This window comes from Dermacentor andersoni, chromosome 7, assembly GCF_023375885.2.
Source record: "Dermacentor andersoni chromosome 7, qqDerAnde1_hic_scaffold, whole genome shotgun sequence".
Classification (NCBI taxonomy): Eukaryota; Metazoa; Arthropoda; class Arachnida; order Ixodida; family Ixodidae; genus Dermacentor; species Dermacentor andersoni.
The window spans coordinates 164382029-164399164 of record NC_092820.1 but is presented as its reverse complement, the minus strand read 5'-3'; the positions used below and the strand labels follow the sequence as shown (position 1 = coordinate 164399164).

The window sequence follows — 17136 nt, the reverse complement described above, 5'->3', positions numbered from 1 at the left end:
TTTTTTATCCTATACTAGAGCTACAAAAGAAACAATGAACATCTTCTGGACTACAAAAAGAGAAAACTGCCGGGAAATAGTTAAAGCCATGCAACATCTTTTGTTGAAGCACAATTTTCTTTGTGCCCGTCACATCGATCCCCTCAACATCATTAGTGCAGTGGTTTACACAGAGTCCTCGTGCAGCACTTACGATGCTTCACCAATCATGCATATCTCATCTTTTGAGTCGTTTTTGCTAAGTGTGCCATGAACATTCTCTCTTCTCCTGTTGAAGAAAACCAGCTGACATGGGCTTGTGCCTTCACTGATGTTTGCGCATACTAATGCAAGAGCATCGAGAAAAGATCATAAATAGCAGTAGAACCAAAGTAGACAACAGGGTTGTTTCAATAACACATTACCACGTGCCCTTGAAGTGCCTATTCAATTCTAGAAAATGGAGCTAGAGTTATCTTGTAGGCCTGCCATGGCGTACGCTTCCGTGATCCACTTTTCTTCCAAAATCAATCAAGGTTAGATTTTTACAACCTGCAGCTGTTAAATAAGGCCTCCGAAGATCTTGCACTTGTGCCTTCGCAGAGATCTATAAGGCTAGGCTCATACTATGTTGCAAGTGCCATGAATTACATGTGGTAACATCTCAGCACTTGTATCATGAGGCTCTTGAACCAGCCCCTAATGATACACCACTTGCACATAACACATCGACTGTGGTCCTGACCGCCATTGCATTACACATGTACTATGGACACCAAAAAGGAATGAACAGAATACTGAAGCGGAGTAATACATTGCCAAGTTGGGAGCAAGCAGAAGGCCCAACGTGCAAATGCCCAGACTGACGTGTTAATGTGCCAGCATGGCACCCTTTGATCTATGAAGCATGTTTATTTCGCATTGAGAGTACACCAGTCTGCCAATCATCAAGGATCTAGAAAGAGTGTCATGCATACAAGGAAAGACAAAGAATGTCATGTCAAGAGTCCACTAGCAGTGGTATTATACACACCAGGTGAAAGCTAAGCCACGAAGCCCCGAGTGCATCAACAGGAAAGTGAACAAAGGGGAAAAGTGACGGGATCCAAGCAGAACAAATGCCAACACCACAACCAGGATACGTGCACTATCATGACGAAGACGTGAGAACACCTGTGCAAGCACTCTGCACAGCAGCTGCTTCCTGCTGTGTGCAGCTCAACCAGAAGCCATGTGCAAAAGGTCGTGTTGCAGATGTGACTAGCAACTCTTTCTTTTTTTTCAGTGTAGGCATGTAAGGGTGTCAACAAACAGATGGAATAAATTCCACCCAACAAAAAAGGTAATTATTTGTATCTTGTTCTGTGACAGAAAATTTTATTTGTCGTTAACTTATGTGCATAACTGTATTCAATCAAGCCTCGTAGGGAAGGTGAAAAAATGTAATTTCAATTGCAACATATACAGAACTTTTAGATGGACACTTCAAAGCCGTCTCCCTTTGAACACCTAAGTGGTAAAAATCTGCTTCCACGAACCTACTTGCAATAAACAAAACATCAAACACATAAATTTAGCTAACGCTTTCGCACTTTGTTGCCGCAAATTAATGTTGGACAAACGGTGTAATGCAAACACGCAGCTTTTGGAAAAGGCTTCACCACAAATAGAAGAATGCATATACCGTATAGCAATTTTACCTAGTCATAGTAGAAAGAGTAATGTCAAACAAGTTTCATTATGTTATAGCTGCTGCAAATGATGCTACTAGTTATAGTTCTTATTTAGCTTAACAAATCAGCTTAATCCATAGGATGAGAAGGCAGATAATAAAGGACAAATTGTACGAAAACACAAATGACCAATAGCATTCTTCTCAGTATTTGACATGGACTATCGGCATCATGGTGCTGGCAGGCTGCTGCACGTGCCTTCTGAGCACAATGAGATGGGTCTGTTGTATAAACTTAATTAATCAGACAGGTTATGAACTTGACTAAATGTTGTAAGGGAAAAATAAAATTCATGGTACATAGAGCAAGCAGCAAGAAGTCGGACGTTAACGAAGGAGGGCACATGGTTTTAAAATTTTCTTTAGCTTTCTTATACCGTGCCTCAAAAGTTAAAGGAGCAGTCATTCCACCAAAAACTCTTCACTAGCTACACAACTACTGTTTTCAAATGTAGTCTATACACTTTGGTGAACACAATTTTCATGCAATAAAAGGGCCAACAAATACATAATTAACACACTTGTATAAACTAACTTTTATTTTTGCCATAATTTCCAAATTAAAATTTGGCAATTGTGGCACATGTCTATATTAAAACCTTTAAAAATGTCGTAGTCAAATAAACTCCATTTTGTGTTATTCTTCTAGAGCACCTCGGTCTCTGGATGTTTGACATCAAATTTGAGATTGTACATGCTACGATTAGAAAACTTAGAGCGCAAGAAATACACTGGACATGGAAAAGGAACGCATACGACACGCACTCACTTGCAACTGATCTTTAATACACATATTAAATGAACGTTAATACAGTATGCTAGTTTCCCTTTCCGAGGTGGGAGTCAAGGGGGAAAGGAAGAAGTTAGTCTTGAGAGCAAAGAGCAGAAGCACAGCTGTTGTCAGCTTCACACAGCTTTGAGACTGGCGTGCCGTACGCAGTCAGCTACGTCAACTGGGGGTTTTGCCTTTTTGTCAGGACTCCTGCCTATGAATGTCAATATTGATATCAATGCCTCAGAACACAAGCAGGCTTTAAATATCAAACAAAACGGGGTTTCTTTCCAAATATGACTCCAAGTTTCTCATTTAAACATACAGGATAATTACAAAATGTGAATTATTACACTCAAATTATTGTTCATTACAAGTTTTACGGCTCCACTCATAGGCGCCGACTACAGGGGGGCTCCGGGTCCCCGAGCCCCCTCCAAAGTTTTCTGGAAGGGGCCAAGCCTCCCCCCCCCCCCTAAGGTGTCATTACCAGAGTTTTGTTACCCACATCATTTGAGATTTCTTTGAAGTTGCCTCTACCTATTCACCTAATTTTATTGTGGCTAAAAGCTTACTGCATCATTGTTGGCGCTGATGTGCACGGTTTTAATTCATACTTTTGATTTGCTTCTGCAAATCCTGACAACAGGAGGACAAGCACATTGGAAGCACTATAGGAAGCAATAGTTATGTTTTATAAATTACTAAGCAGCTCTCATACCAATTCATTGATTCGAGGCACTTCATCAATAACAATAATACCCAGGTTTGCACGTAACTCTAATTTTCTACTACCTATGGTTCATTCTAACTATGGAAAAATGACATCATTCGCTGCTATAAAACTGTGGAATGGTTTACCCGTTAGCATTAAATCTTCATCCTTTCATACATTTAGTCATGCTCTTAAGCTGTTTTATATGTGTAACTAAGTTTACGTCATTCATTACACGATATTTGTAATTTGTATGTATTGACAGTTTTTTTATGCACTACTGGCTTATATAAATACAATTTGTTTTCATTTATATTATTTTTATATGTCATATTTTTGCAATTGTGTTCGTTTGTTTTAGTTAGCTTGCTCTTCTTTAACACATCTCTACATTGTTATTATTAACCAAGGTTCCCGTTGCAGTCTTTGACTTTGGGACCCTCGTCTGTATATTGTATCTTACCAATGCATTGTATTTAAAGAATAATAAACTGAAACTGAAACCAGTGGTGGCTACCTCATCTGTATTTTTTCAATTCAACATATATATTTTTTTTTTAATTTCCACTGTGAACACCATGCACAGACAATATATTTAAATATACACACAGTAAAAAGTTTATTAGATTTTTTAAAGTGAAGGAGGCAGCCAATAACAATTATTTCGAATGGCATGGATAGCTTATGCCTAGAGGATGAACATGTTGCTGTATGTTCACCTCGATTCAAATTGCCTTGCGTGCTTTTAGGAGCTTTAAAAAGAAAACTGCAGACTTCAGCGACCCCTTCGGCAAAGTCTTTTATCAACGGCATACATGTGAATTATCTGTCTAAGTATTGCTCCTCTTTACGCTAGGCAACACTATCAACTAATGAAAAAGAAACTTTACTAATTTACAACATATATCAGGGATGGAATTAAACATTGCCACTTGCATGCTGAGGTCATAAATATATCTAATTCACTCACTAACTGAAATGAAGCCAAGTAGAATTTGACAGAAATCAGAATCAATAGCAGTCATGTGCAGCAACGCTTAAACATGGACTCACAATTAAAGAAAAGAAATAGAAAAAAGGAAACAGAAAGGCTACAGTTTCGCCAGAAAGGCGAAGCAGAATTAGTGATAGTGAAGTTTACGACAATTACGCGAAGGAAAATTCTTACCGTATAAATCCGTGTAATTGCCACACGTGTGTAAGGGCCATGCCCCCAGCTTAACAGCCATTAAAAAAAAAATTCAACCTAGAAGCAATCGAGTTCGATGTGCTGATTCCGATCACGCTCAACGGTGAATTTTCGCATGCTACATACTTTCATACTTTTTCACGTTGCAACGAGATGGCGAGAGGAGGCAATCGCAGGGGTTTACAGCAGATTTCATACTCATAGTCGGCAAAATTAGATCAAATGTCTTGGTCCCATGCGAGACTCGTCAGAATGGTGACAAAAAAGTGTGGCCCTTAGACGAGTCTATACATTAGTCTATATCGGCCATATAAATTGTAGCCATTCACTTAATTCAAATAATAAGTATAGTGTAATGCACGGACCATATAAACCTGTAAATGTCCGACTAAATGACCATGTGCGCTCGCTGTCACAATGCTGGCATTATGAAGAACACCGGCAGCGGGGACAAACGGTTCGTACAGCTGCCCAATTCCCCAAGACTCCGAAAATTAGACTCATCATCACCATCTACCCATTTTTATGTCCACTACAGGATGGCATCTGTGAGCAATCTCCAATTACGCCTGTCTCTTAACAGACTATGCGAACTACAACACTAAGGGCGCAAAAAGACAGCGCGGGAAGACAGCGCACATCGAGTTAGCAGCCATCCCAGCTCGGCCTTTACCATTGCACCCACCAATGGTTCATCATCATCAGCTTATTTTATGTCCACTGCAAGAAGAGGGCCTCTCCCTGTGATCTCCAATTACCTCTGTCCTGCGCCAACAGATTCCAATTTGCGCCTGCAAATTTCGTCACCCCACCTAGTCATCTGTCGTCCTTAACTGCGCTTCCCTTCTCTTGGCACTATCTATACAACCCTAATGGTCCAGCAATTACTTAACCTACGCATTACATGGCCTGCCCACCTCCATTTTTTCTTTTTTTGCTTAATGTCAATAAGAATATCAGCTAACCCCCTTTGCTCTATGATCCACATTGTTTTCTTCCTGTCTCTTATCGTTATGCCTATCATTCTTCGTTCCATTGCTCTATGTGCGGTCCTTAACTCGTTCTCGAGCTTATTTGGCAATCTCCAAAATTCTGCCCCATATGATAGCACCGGTAGAATGCATTAATTGCACACCTTTCTTTTCAATGATAGTGGTAAGCTTCCAGTCAGGACCTGATAATGTCAACCATATGCACTCCAACCCATTTTTATTCTTCTGCAAGTATCCTTCTCGTGATTAGGGTCCCCTGTGAGTAATTGACCTAGGTAAACGTACTCCTTCACAAACCCTTGAACTTTAGTTCCCTTGCCAGGCTATTGATCATTATCTTTGTCAAGATCATTATCTTTGATTCAACCCTACTGTTACATTCTCTCTGTTAAGGCACTCAATCATTTGTTGTAACTCGTCTGCATTGTTGCTGAATAGAACAATGTCATCAGCAAACCAAAGGTTGCTGAGATATTCGCCGTCAATCTTTACTCCTAAGCCTTCCCACTCTAATGGCTTGAATACTTCTTCCAAGCATGCAGTGAATAGCATTGGAGAGATTGTGTCTCCTTGTCGAACCCCTTTCTTAACAGGCATCTTTCTACTTGGAAAGAATCAAGGTAGCTGTGAAATCTTTGTAGATACTTTCCAAGTTATTTATGTAAGCCTCCTATATTCCTTGATTATGTAATGTCTCTGTGCCTGCTGGTATCTCTACTGAATCAAATGCCTTTTCATAATCCATGAAAGCCATACAGAGAGGCTGACTGTACTCTGCAGATTTCTGGATTACCTGACTGATGACATGGATGTGATCCATTGTAGAGTATCCCTTCCTGAAGCCAGCTTGTTCTCTCTTTTGACTGAAGTCAAGTGTTTCCCTTATTCTGTTGGAAATTATCTTGGTGAATATTTTATACAATACTCAAAGTAAGCTAATGGGCCTATAATTTTTCCAATTCTTTAATGTCTCTCCTTTTGTGTGGATTAGTATAATGTTGGCATTCTTCGAGTTCTCTGGGACCCTTGAAGTCGCGAAACATTTTTTATAAAGGGCCACAAGCTTTTCAAGCATGAGGTCTCCTCCATCTTTGATTAAATAGACTTATTCCGTCTTCTCTTGTCGCTTTTCCCATTTCATGTCGTGCAAGGCCCTTCTAACTTCATCGCTAGTTATAGAAGGAGCCTCTGTAACATGTTCATTACTACTTCGAATAGAGGTAACATGGAGGTAACTGAACTGATCAGTATAGAATTCTTCCACTGCTTTTACTATATCTTCAAAATTGCTGATATTACCCTGCTTATCTTTCAGTGCATACATCTCAGCTTTTCCTATGCCAAGTTTTCCTCTCGCTGATTTCATGATGCTCCGTTTTTTACTGCTTCCTCAGTATTTCTCACGTTACAATTTCAAATATCCGTCACTTTCTCCTTCTTGATCAGTTTTGACATTTCCGCGGATTCCATCAGATCTCTTGAGCTGAACACTTGCATGCTTTGTCCTTTCTTTATTAGGTCCTTGGGAGAGCTTACCTACTGGTCGCCTAGGTGCCTTACCTCCCACCTGAAATGCTGCTTTTGAAGCCAGCCTAGTTACGGTTTCATTAATTACCTCTGCCATTCATCTTCATCTCTCTGTTCTAAGGCTGAATAATTGTTTGCAAGCACTAGCTTAAATTGGTCTGCTTTTACCCTTACTGCATCTAGGTTGGCCTGTTTCTTCTTGACCAATTTTACTCTTTCTGTCTTCATATTGAGGTGAATCCTAGACCTCACTAACGTGTGATCACTGCATTTTGCCCTGTCTAACACTTCTACATCCTGCACTATGCTGGGATCGGCAGAAAGTATGAAATCAATTTCATTTCTCGTTTCACCATTAGGGCTTTTCCAGGTCCACTTTCTGTTGCTACGCTTCCTGAAGAAAGTGTTCATTATTCGCAGATTATTCCTTTCCACGAATTCTACGAACATCTCTCCTCTAGCGTTCCTGGAATTGATGGCGCAATTCCCAATTGCTTGTTCACCAGCCTGCTTTTTCCCTACTTTTGCATTGAAGTCACCCATGACTACAGTATTTTGAGTTTGCACTTTTCTCATCGCTAATTCAATATCTTCATAAAACTTATCTGCTTCCTCATCATCGCGACTGGAGGTTGGAGCATAAGCGTGCACTACCTTTATTCTATGCCTCATATTGAGTCTTAATATGACAACTGCTACCCTTTTATTAATGCTGTAGAATTCATCAATGTTGCCCGCTACGTCCTTATGGATTAGGAATCCTACCCCGTATTGCTTCTTATTTGGGAGTCCTCTATAGCAGAGGACATGGCCGTCAGCACTGTTAGTCAGCCTCACCAGTTACCAACAATTAGATACAGCACATGGGCCGCGTAAGCTGCGCACAGTCACTTGCAGCTACGGTAGGGCTAGTCGCTACAGCAGGGAGATTTAATACGCATATAACACATATATCTCCGTAACTTGTTTAATAGAATCCACTTGTCGCATGGCTCATCTGAGAGACTACATACTCTTGGTGGTATGTGGAGGCTCAGGCTGTAAAATTGAACTGTCTCCTACTATGAGATCTTGTAAATGCCATATATATATACATATTTCTTTGGGGGGGGGAGTCTGCGAGCTGTTTGAGCCCCCCGAAAAGTGAAAACTTTCCGCTTACGATTCCACTTAAGAAAACTTGAGTCCGCCAAATGTAATAAACTACCTGTGGAAGCAGCATTTGCTTCTGGCACTGTATATTTTTGCATTGGTCTTGACTATTATTTAATGCTTTAGTCCTGAGAAAAAGAAAGTTAACTGCAAGAAACAATATTACTTAACGTGAACTGCCACAAGGTGCAGTAATGAAAGTCAACACAGTATTATGGAAGTGATTATAAATTGCAGAGTTACTCATAGAAGATCTTCAAGGCAGAATAATGTGAATTGCATACACATTCCATACAGGCCCACATATTACACTATTGCATAAAACTTATGATGCAACAGTGGATAAGTTTAGGAGGTTTTTAAGTGAGCCTTACCACATTAAACCTTCCAAGAGTGCTCCTTCTTGTACTACTAAAGGATGAACTATGCATATTCAGTATGAGTAATTCGATTGCAAATAAATTGACTGATCACCAGCCAACATGCTTCTGCAGCAAGTATGTGTGGACAATAGAAGAGTCCATTGTTACACAAGATGGACATTTTAATGTCATGCATGGATTGTCTTTAAACTTGCACAGCAAATAGGTAAGGACAAGTAAGGAAACGCCGGCAGGTACATCAATGATTCTTTCTTAGTTACTGCCACTTCTTTCACCGAGAAAGAATTACAAATTCTTTTAAGAAATGGCGCACGTATATATACTTATTTTCCTGTAGTACATATGCCACTGCGCGCACATCTGAATGGAGGTAGACGGTGTTTTTACACAATTAAAATTTTTAGTCCTGTGCACAGATGGTTGTGCCGCCCAACCAGTAGTCCAGTCATGACAGATCAAGAAAGGCCGGCATGAGGCGTAAATTATTCTTGCTGCTCGATCTTATTTTGTCTAGAAACAATTAAAATACCTTTACAAAATGGCACAATGCTTATTGCGTACATGCACCACATGTGTGAGTATGTGGATGCAAGGCTGACATCTGTGAACTTTAATAAAGCCAGCATAGAAGTTTAAAAAATAAATAGTACAAAGTGAATGTTACAGTTGGCAGCACCTAGTGGCTTTTCATACTTTGTATTACGTTATTATCCGACAAAGTCTGCATGCAGAGTTTAGCAAAAAGATAACCAATGGAGGCAATTACCTTAAAAGTTGCATCGCGGCGCACATCCCCGCGCAAGAAAAAGATACCGACATAACAGTCTATAAAAGAAAAGGTCAAAAATATCTGACCGCAGTTATTGTTCGGGCACCAGAACACGAGGACTAAGAATCTAAAGATGTACCGCGTTTATAGAGAAGTGCAGCAGACCACGGTCACCAACATTTCATCGGGCGCAGAACTAAAACTTTTCGTTTATGTAGTACGCGGCAGCGGCAGCGAAAATGATATCTCGACAAAGGAACTTACAAGTGTGCTCGTACATTGGTGAGCATACGCGAACTTCACAGCAAGATTGCAGGTACCCGAAAGCATGCACAGGGCAAAGCACAGCCTCAGTGCCTCTGCAGCTCTTTTGAGCGAAGGAGAGGCATACAAGTTGTTTCAACGCGTGGCGGACAGAAGTTGTTCAATCGCTGACCTTTGCGCCGAAAAATCTCGGGCTCCGCAAGCGGTACGGAGTGGTGGCACTGAAGCAGTCGGCGCGCGCGGCAGCCGGGGGTGGAGCGCGGGCCTGTACACAGCACGCATTCATCCACGTCTCCCGCCGGCCTCTCGCAACACCGCACGAAACACCACGGGACGGCGACGACAGACCGTCGACTGCCGCGCTCACGACAGGCTGTGACTGCGTGTCTCCGTTATCTCTCAGACCGCAGGCAGCGCTCCGGGGGAGGCAATTCACGCCGGGGACTCCCGTGTGCCGAGACAACGCGCGCACGCACCTAGCACGCACCCAACTGACGGTGCCAGTACTGATCGGAGCGGCCGGCCCCACGGGTCGGGAAGGCGCGCGAGGTTACTTCAGCCAATTCCTCGCCAATCTCCGGAACAAGCGACTCGGAACGGACACCCTCGGCCTTGCGCACCTGTCAGCGCAACGACGCACGGAAGTCGCTGGGCTGTAACGAGCCGCATTTAAAGCGCGCAAGGATGCATTTATACGGGTTACTATCGCAACTGAGAACAATCAATAGCGTCGCCTCCACTGCACGATGCGACCTCGCAACAGCTGACCGCGTAGTGTGCATCGCGAAGCCGTGCCGAGAAATCACTGGGAGGGGTGCGGATACGTACGACGGCGTGAGAGCGTATTGGCGAAACAAACAAGGGCCGAAATACCATAATTTGCAGGGATCCGGCTGCGTCCGCCACACGCCGCACGCACGGCCGACTTGGCCGCTGCTACCGTAGTCCTTGCGTGATCCTCCCTGCCCCTTTCGCTGTCAGCCTCCCCGCAGCGCACAACGGCGCAACACAACGGAAGGAAATCTGACAAAAACGAAAACAAAACTATTGAAACAGCTACCGAATTTTGCTTTGACATGGACTTCTTATACACCTCCTTTACAATATTTATATGCGTCCACTAGTGGATTTCATGTTTAGGTGTGTTAACCAGCGGTCCTCGTGGTTCAGAAATAGATTTTAAAAAGTTATAAAATAAGATATATACTTAAATACACTATTAATAAAGCCCTTTGTAGCAATGTTTAAAAGATAATACATACCTTGTGATAATTTGTTTTGTACTGTTAGTGCTGCCATCTTTTATTTCGTAAAAAACAAAACGCGAGAGCGGCAAGTTGGCATCATGGCGAGCACATGGCACCGGTGTTCGCATCGTTTTCGTTAAGCATGGGCGATTAAACGTTGACCCAGCGGTGTGCTTGTCCGCAGCAGGAGTCCAGCACTTGGTACTTTTGATTTACCAAGATGCCGCTGACACACCAGTACCTGCGTTTCACCAGTGGGCCTGTGTTCGGCGTTCTGGCCAGCGCCGAGGCGCGGGTCGCCTTCGTGCGCTACCAAGACACGGCGTCCCGGTATTATGCCGTGACCGCCTGCGAAAACGTGCTTCTGTGGGACACCAAGACCAAGCAGAAGGTGAAAACCTTCTCCAGCCAGAAGCATTTGGCCACGTGCCTCGTTACCAGTCCCGATCACCGGCATGTGGCCGTCGGATACGCTGACGGCGCAGTGCGCATCTTCGACGTGGGCCAGGACGACGGTGAAGCCGCGATCACGTTCCAGGGTCACAAGGCAGCCGTTACCAGCCTCGACTTCGACGAAGGAAGGCTCGCGTCGGCCGGAAAGGACGCGGTGATCATCCTGTGGGACGTCGTCGGCGAGGCCGGCATGTTCAGGCTCAAAGGGCACAAGGGAGTCGTGACGCGGTGCCGCTTCATGCGCCATCGCGGAAACGTGCTCGTGTCCAGCTCCAAGGACACGTTCATCAAGTTTTGGGACCTGGAGACACAGCACTGCTTCAAGACGCTCGTCGGTCATCGCGGCGAGGTGTGGGACTTTGTGCTTGTCCGCGGTGACAGCTGGCTCGTGACGGGAAGTGCCGACAGCGAACTGCGAGTCTGGGAGATCACCGACAAGCAGCGGGGCCAGGACAGTTCTGGAGACGCAGCAGAGACGAAGAAGAGTCGTCCAGACGCCGCGGAAGACGGTGTAGGGCGCAGCGACGAGGGCGACGAGGAGGAAGAAGCGGAGGACGAGGCGGGTTGCCCGCTGACATGCACCAAGTTCGGCAGCGTCATGCGGGAAGGTAAAGGCCGGGTGTGCTCCCTAGCCGTGGACCCGTCGGAAAGGGCGATCCTCTGCCACGGCGTCGACTCCTTGGTTGAAGTTTTCAAGTTGAACGACGAGACCGAGGTCAAGAGCAAGCTTCAAAAGCGACAGCGCAAGCTCCGAAAGCGACGCCTCAAGTTGGCCTCCGAGGATCAGCCGGAGGAGGAGCAGGAGCCGCGTGTCGAGGTGACCATTGCCGACATGGTGGAGAGGCTGCAGACGTTCAGGTGCAGCAGCAAGCCTTGCTGCCTCGACATCTTCTCCGCTAGAAATGGTCTGGCAAAGGCTGCAGTTGGTCTCAAGAACAACCAGGTCGAGTTTTACGTCTTCAACATGATGGACAAGAGCGTCACGCCGGTGCTAGCCGAGAGCATCCAACTCGCCGGCCACAGGAGCGACGTGAGGGCCCTGTCCTTCAGTTCCGACAACACGGGTATCTTGTCAGTCAGCGGTGAGACAGTTAAGGTGTGGGGTCGCACCAGTCAGCAGTGCCTGCGAAGCATGGCGTGCGACTATGGCCTCTGCTGTTCTTTTTTGCCTGGTGACAGACACTGTATTGTGGGCACAAAGACGGGCAAGCTGCAGCTCTTTGACATTGGTGCCAAAAGCCTAATCGATGAAGTCACGGCACACAGTGGTCCCGTGTGGTCGCTGGATGTGTACCCGAATCAAAAGGGGCTTGTTTCAGGAAGCGGTGATAAGACTGTCAAGTTCTGGGACTTTGACCTCGTCGACAGAAATGGTGTGCAGGCCCTGACGTTAGTCCATGCCAGAACTCTTGAAATGGCAGAAGATGTGCTGTGTGTCCGAGTAACTCCCAACAGCAAACTGCTTGCAGTGTCACTCATGGACAGCACTGTGAAAGTTTTCTTTATGGACACACTCAAGTTCTTTCTGTCCTTGTATGGTCATAAGTTTCCTGTGCTCTGCATGGATGTCAGCTATGACAGTGCCCTCCTGGCAACTGGTTCAGCCGATCGTAGTGTCAAGATCTGGGGGCTCGACTTTGGGGATTGCCATCGGTCTATCCTTGCACATGACGACAGTGTCATGTGCCTCAGGTTCTTGCCCAAGACGCACATGTTCTTCACAGGAGGCAAGGACTCGACCATCAAGCAATGGGATGCAGATAACTTTCAAAAGGTGGCCACTCTTTCAGTCATAGAATAGTTGAGTGTAGTAGATTAGTAGCTAAGTTATTGAAATACCTGTCAAATATTACATGTTTTTATGCATAAGTAATTTCAGTATATGCTTGCACTTCACAATTTTCACTAAAATATCTTAACTATCGGTAACAGGCTTCCTTTTGTGTCACTTACACAGTCTTTAGCCAAACACACATACTCAGTTTTGTTTTTGTTTATTTATGACGAGAAGCTACCACTAGTGCTGATGATATGCTGGTGAAAGTAGATGGATCTTCAAGCTTGTACTAAACGGTAAAAGATATTTAACTCATGTTACTGGTTGCCAGCTAAATAAAGATGATTCAGCATATTAGCAGGTGCTTAACAGCACAGTAAAAAGTATTTGAGTGCAGTCAAAATACTCAAGGCTTGGTCCAAAACACAGCTTCTTGCCTACAGGACATTCCCAAGTTACACTTCTATTTGGCGAGTAGCAGCAACATTTTGTTTATTATACTGTTGGACCAAAGCATGTGGAACCACAATATATTGCAGGGTAAATTTGTGTAATTGCTTTGTACATTTCTATTTAGCAATTTTACTTTTCTTAACCATCTCGCCACATCTAGCGGACAGTCTCTAGTTAATTGCCATAAATGCTCCGGGATTAGAAAGTTGTTTATAAGCCATACCTACCAACTCATCCAGATCTTCTGCATACAGATTTGGGTTCATATTACAATTGTTGCATCAAGTTTGTGAAAAGTAAATTCTGTTTGTGGAAAGTCTTCACTCGTCAGTCCACGGACCTTCCGTCAGAAGTTTTCCCATGGTGAAAGAATTCAAGAGGTGTACTTGCTTCAAGCAATTTTATACGGACAAGTTCCCAAAGCAGTTGCTAAAGAGGTCACTGTGATCTAAAAGCAATGTGTTGCTTGTCGGTATTCGTTGTGTTAAGTTTGTTGCTGCATCCAAAGTTAAACGGACTGACAACCGATATTTAAGGACCTAGTTTTTTATGCCGCAACACAAAGCTCACCCTCGGTAGTGTTTAAATCTACAGCGGTTACTTCCAAAAGCACGTGGACATTTAGTAAGCAGAATTTTTCGATCTGAGCAGCCTCTAAGAAAAAGTCCCTCCTCCAGCAACACTGAAAAGTGAGAGCAATACTGATAGACCATCTCTTAAATTGTGAAAGCCACCCATTGTTCTACTGTCACAGGAGTGAGTGTAACTTTGGTTAACCACCTACTTTTCGACCCTTTCAACCATTTTTAAAAATAAAAAGCTGGTGCAATAAGTTTACGATGTACTGACATTTCTGATATTTGTACAGCGTTTTCCCTCAAGTACACGCCTATGTCGTGGCTGGCTGGCCCCCGTCGTTCTGTCAATAGACAAGCCAAACCAACTCATCGAAAAGGAAGGCGAAGGCAGCGCCACTTTTCTTCTCACTACAAACAAAGGCTTATCGGCACATCGTAAGTCAGGAAAAGCTTACAATAATGAAATGTATACTGCATTTCGATACTAATAAAAAGACCAGGAACAACGTACACTAGTAGGTCACGTGGTGAGACCTCTTATGCAGCTTCGTTTTTGCTGGATGGGACACCAAAGGTCATTTTTTGCTACTCGTAGTGATTAATAATTAATATAAATCCACGTTTAATGAAAAAAACTTTGCTCATTTGAGTCACTACAATAGGGAATCATTCCATCCGCAGGGTTATCTGGATTCATGTTCTCAGTGGTTGTCTGTCCCTTTAAATCATCTTTATAAAGTGTGTATGTACCCCGGAAAAGGCATGTTCTCAGAGCAAGCGTGTCAAAAAATGTGCTACCACCCTTCCCCATACTGTGTCCTGTCAGCGAGATTTTATGTATTCTAAAGAACAGGCTGGCAGGTATGTAACGTGCTGACTGCACCGTCACTATTGTGTTTTCAGATTGTCACCCTTGAAGGCCACCAGGCAGAAGTGTGGGCATTGTCCATCAGCCCTGACGGACGGTATGTGGTCACGGCCTCGCACGACCGATCCCTGCGCCTCTGGCTCAAGACTGAGGAGCCTCTTGTACTCGAAGAAGAGCGTGAGAACGAGAGGGAGGCCGAGTTTGAGACCAATACAAATCTCGAGGAAGCGGTCATCCCGAGGGAAGGTGGCAAGGACGAGCTAGGCCTGGCTGCCAAGAAGACGACCGAGACGGTCAAGATTGCGGAGCGTCTTTTGGAAGCCATAGACGTCTACAGGGAGCACAAGGCGAAGTTGGAAGAATACGAAGTCCAGCGTAAGGCATCTGCAGAACCAATCACACCCCCCGCACCACATCCACTGATGACTGTCTACCAGACAACTTGCCCTGAGCGTTACATGCTGGAGGCACTCAGGAGGATACGCTACAGTGAACTGGAAGAGACGCTGCTTGTCCTTCCGTTTGGATACGTCACGGACCTTCTCAAGGTTGGTCTATTGTATAGAATAGAATGTTATCACAAGAATGGTTAGTTCACCAGCACTAGTGCAAGATGCGAGCTGGGTGTTCAAGGTACATTAGGAGTGTCTGTTGTTCTGTTTCACCGAGATGGCAAAATCCAGAGTAGGTCCAGTCACTTGCACATAACGAAAATCAGCTGCTTAGGCGAGGAGCAGAAATAAGGGCTGGTTTAAATGAGCATTGTCTATGTTCATACTGCGCCCCCCCCCCTCCCATTGTCTCCAGTGTGCTGTCACCTGTGTGGCATGAACTGGCTCACTGGAAATTAGAATTCTGCCTTGCAATGACAGTGGCTCTGCAAAAACAAGTTAAATGTTAATTAAAGGCATTAGTTATCTTGCGACACTCAAGTTTTGCTTGAGCTGTACAAATTTGAGATCTTGTGATCGTTTACCTTGTTGCAGTCACTGGTGCTAGCACCTTATTTATTGTCTCTGCACCGACCATGGAACGAGTGCATATTCTTATTCATTCCAGGCACTCTCTGAACTGCTGAGTCGCAACTGGGAGGCAGAACTGTGCTGTCGCTGCCTGTTTTTTCTGCTCAGAGTGCACAGCGGACAGATCGGGGCCACCTCAGCGCTGGTTTCAACTGTAGATAGGCTGCGGCTTTGCACTCTCAGCCACCTGGACCAAGCCAGAGATGAAATTGGCTACAACCTGGCTGGGCTCAACTTTCTACAGCGTGAGATTGATGCGCGGGAAGAAGTGTCACTCTTTACCGATGCAACGAGAGCATTCAAGGAACGGAAGAAGAAGAAAACGAAGAAGGAACGAGCTATACTTTCAGTTGTGGCCTCATGAAAAACTCATTGTAATAAATGTGATGGTGGCAAGGTATGAACTCCTGTATACACTTGTGCGTATGAACTACAGGGTGAAAGAATAAATTGGTGTTTTCAGAACCAGCGGCTGCATTGTGCGCAGCTATTGTGTCATGTTAAGCTGTCAGGACATACAATTGTATCTGCTGCATGTAGATATCAATATATAAAGAAAGGAGTATGGAAGGTATTGCAGAACTGGTGGATATGCACATCATTGACGGGACTGGTGTGTCAAGTTAATTGTTTTCTGTAATGTAGATGCTTATTGTTAATAAACTCATTGGCCCAGGCAGTGAACACAGACTTCCCTCTGAGGAGACTTTGCAGTTCTAAAAGTAGCAGCGTCTCTTCAAGCAAGCCCACTGCAGAAGAACATTGAGAACTTGTCAAACACATTTACTATGACAAGAAAAGTTCAGTGCTTAAACGGGCCGTGAGCACAGACAAGTCCAATTGTTCATAAGTCTTGCCACAAAGGAGGGAAAGGAAGCAGGCTACTACAAAATGCACCGGGGCAAGCAACAGTTCATCAGGCGATGACTATAGTACAATGACTGGGTGCTACCTTAAGCCACTAAATGATGTGTAATGCAGTGCACAGTTGTCGTAAATCCAACTAAACAGTTAACAGGCAATACACATCTTTGATCACCTTGAAGCAATGTGAACACATTGGCCAACAGAGTTACAAGCTATAGCTGGAACAGATATACTAAGTGGCGCAAAACAATTTACTATGAGGGTGAGTGACTGCACAGTTCCATGGTGGAAAAGTGACCTCGGTCAGTATTGATGGGACGCTGGATATCAAACACAGGCACATTCGACTATTCACATTATCAATGTCCCCTGATGGGGCTTTTTTGGCACATACGGC

At 44.2% G+C, this 17136-nt stretch overlaps 2 protein-coding genes across 2 annotated transcripts in view; one reads left to right on the top strand and one right to left on the bottom strand.

Annotated features, from left to right (window-relative positions):
- Positions 1-9825, bottom strand: part of LOC126533229 (alpha-1,6-mannosyl-glycoprotein 2-beta-N-acetylglucosaminyltransferase-like) — a 38613-nt gene extending 28788 nt beyond the window's left edge. Inside the window, exon 1 of the mRNA XM_050180505.3 lies at positions 9647-9825. The gene's annotated coding sequence lies outside the window, so the exon portion shown is untranslated. The remainder of the gene's footprint in view (positions 1-9646) is intronic.
- A 979-nt stretch (positions 9826-10804) lies between these two features.
- Positions 10805-16337, top strand: LOC126533203 (WD repeat-containing protein 3). Its single transcript, XM_050180474.2, has 3 exons — positions 10805-12948; positions 14886-15398; positions 15910-16337. Exons 1-3 carry the CDS (start codon positions 10942-10944, stop codon positions 16234-16236), a joined length of 2847 nt encoding a protein of 948 aa, XP_050036431.1. The 5' UTR covers positions 10805-10941; the 3' UTR covers positions 16237-16337.
- The last annotated feature ends 799 nt before the right edge of the window (positions 16338-17136 follow it).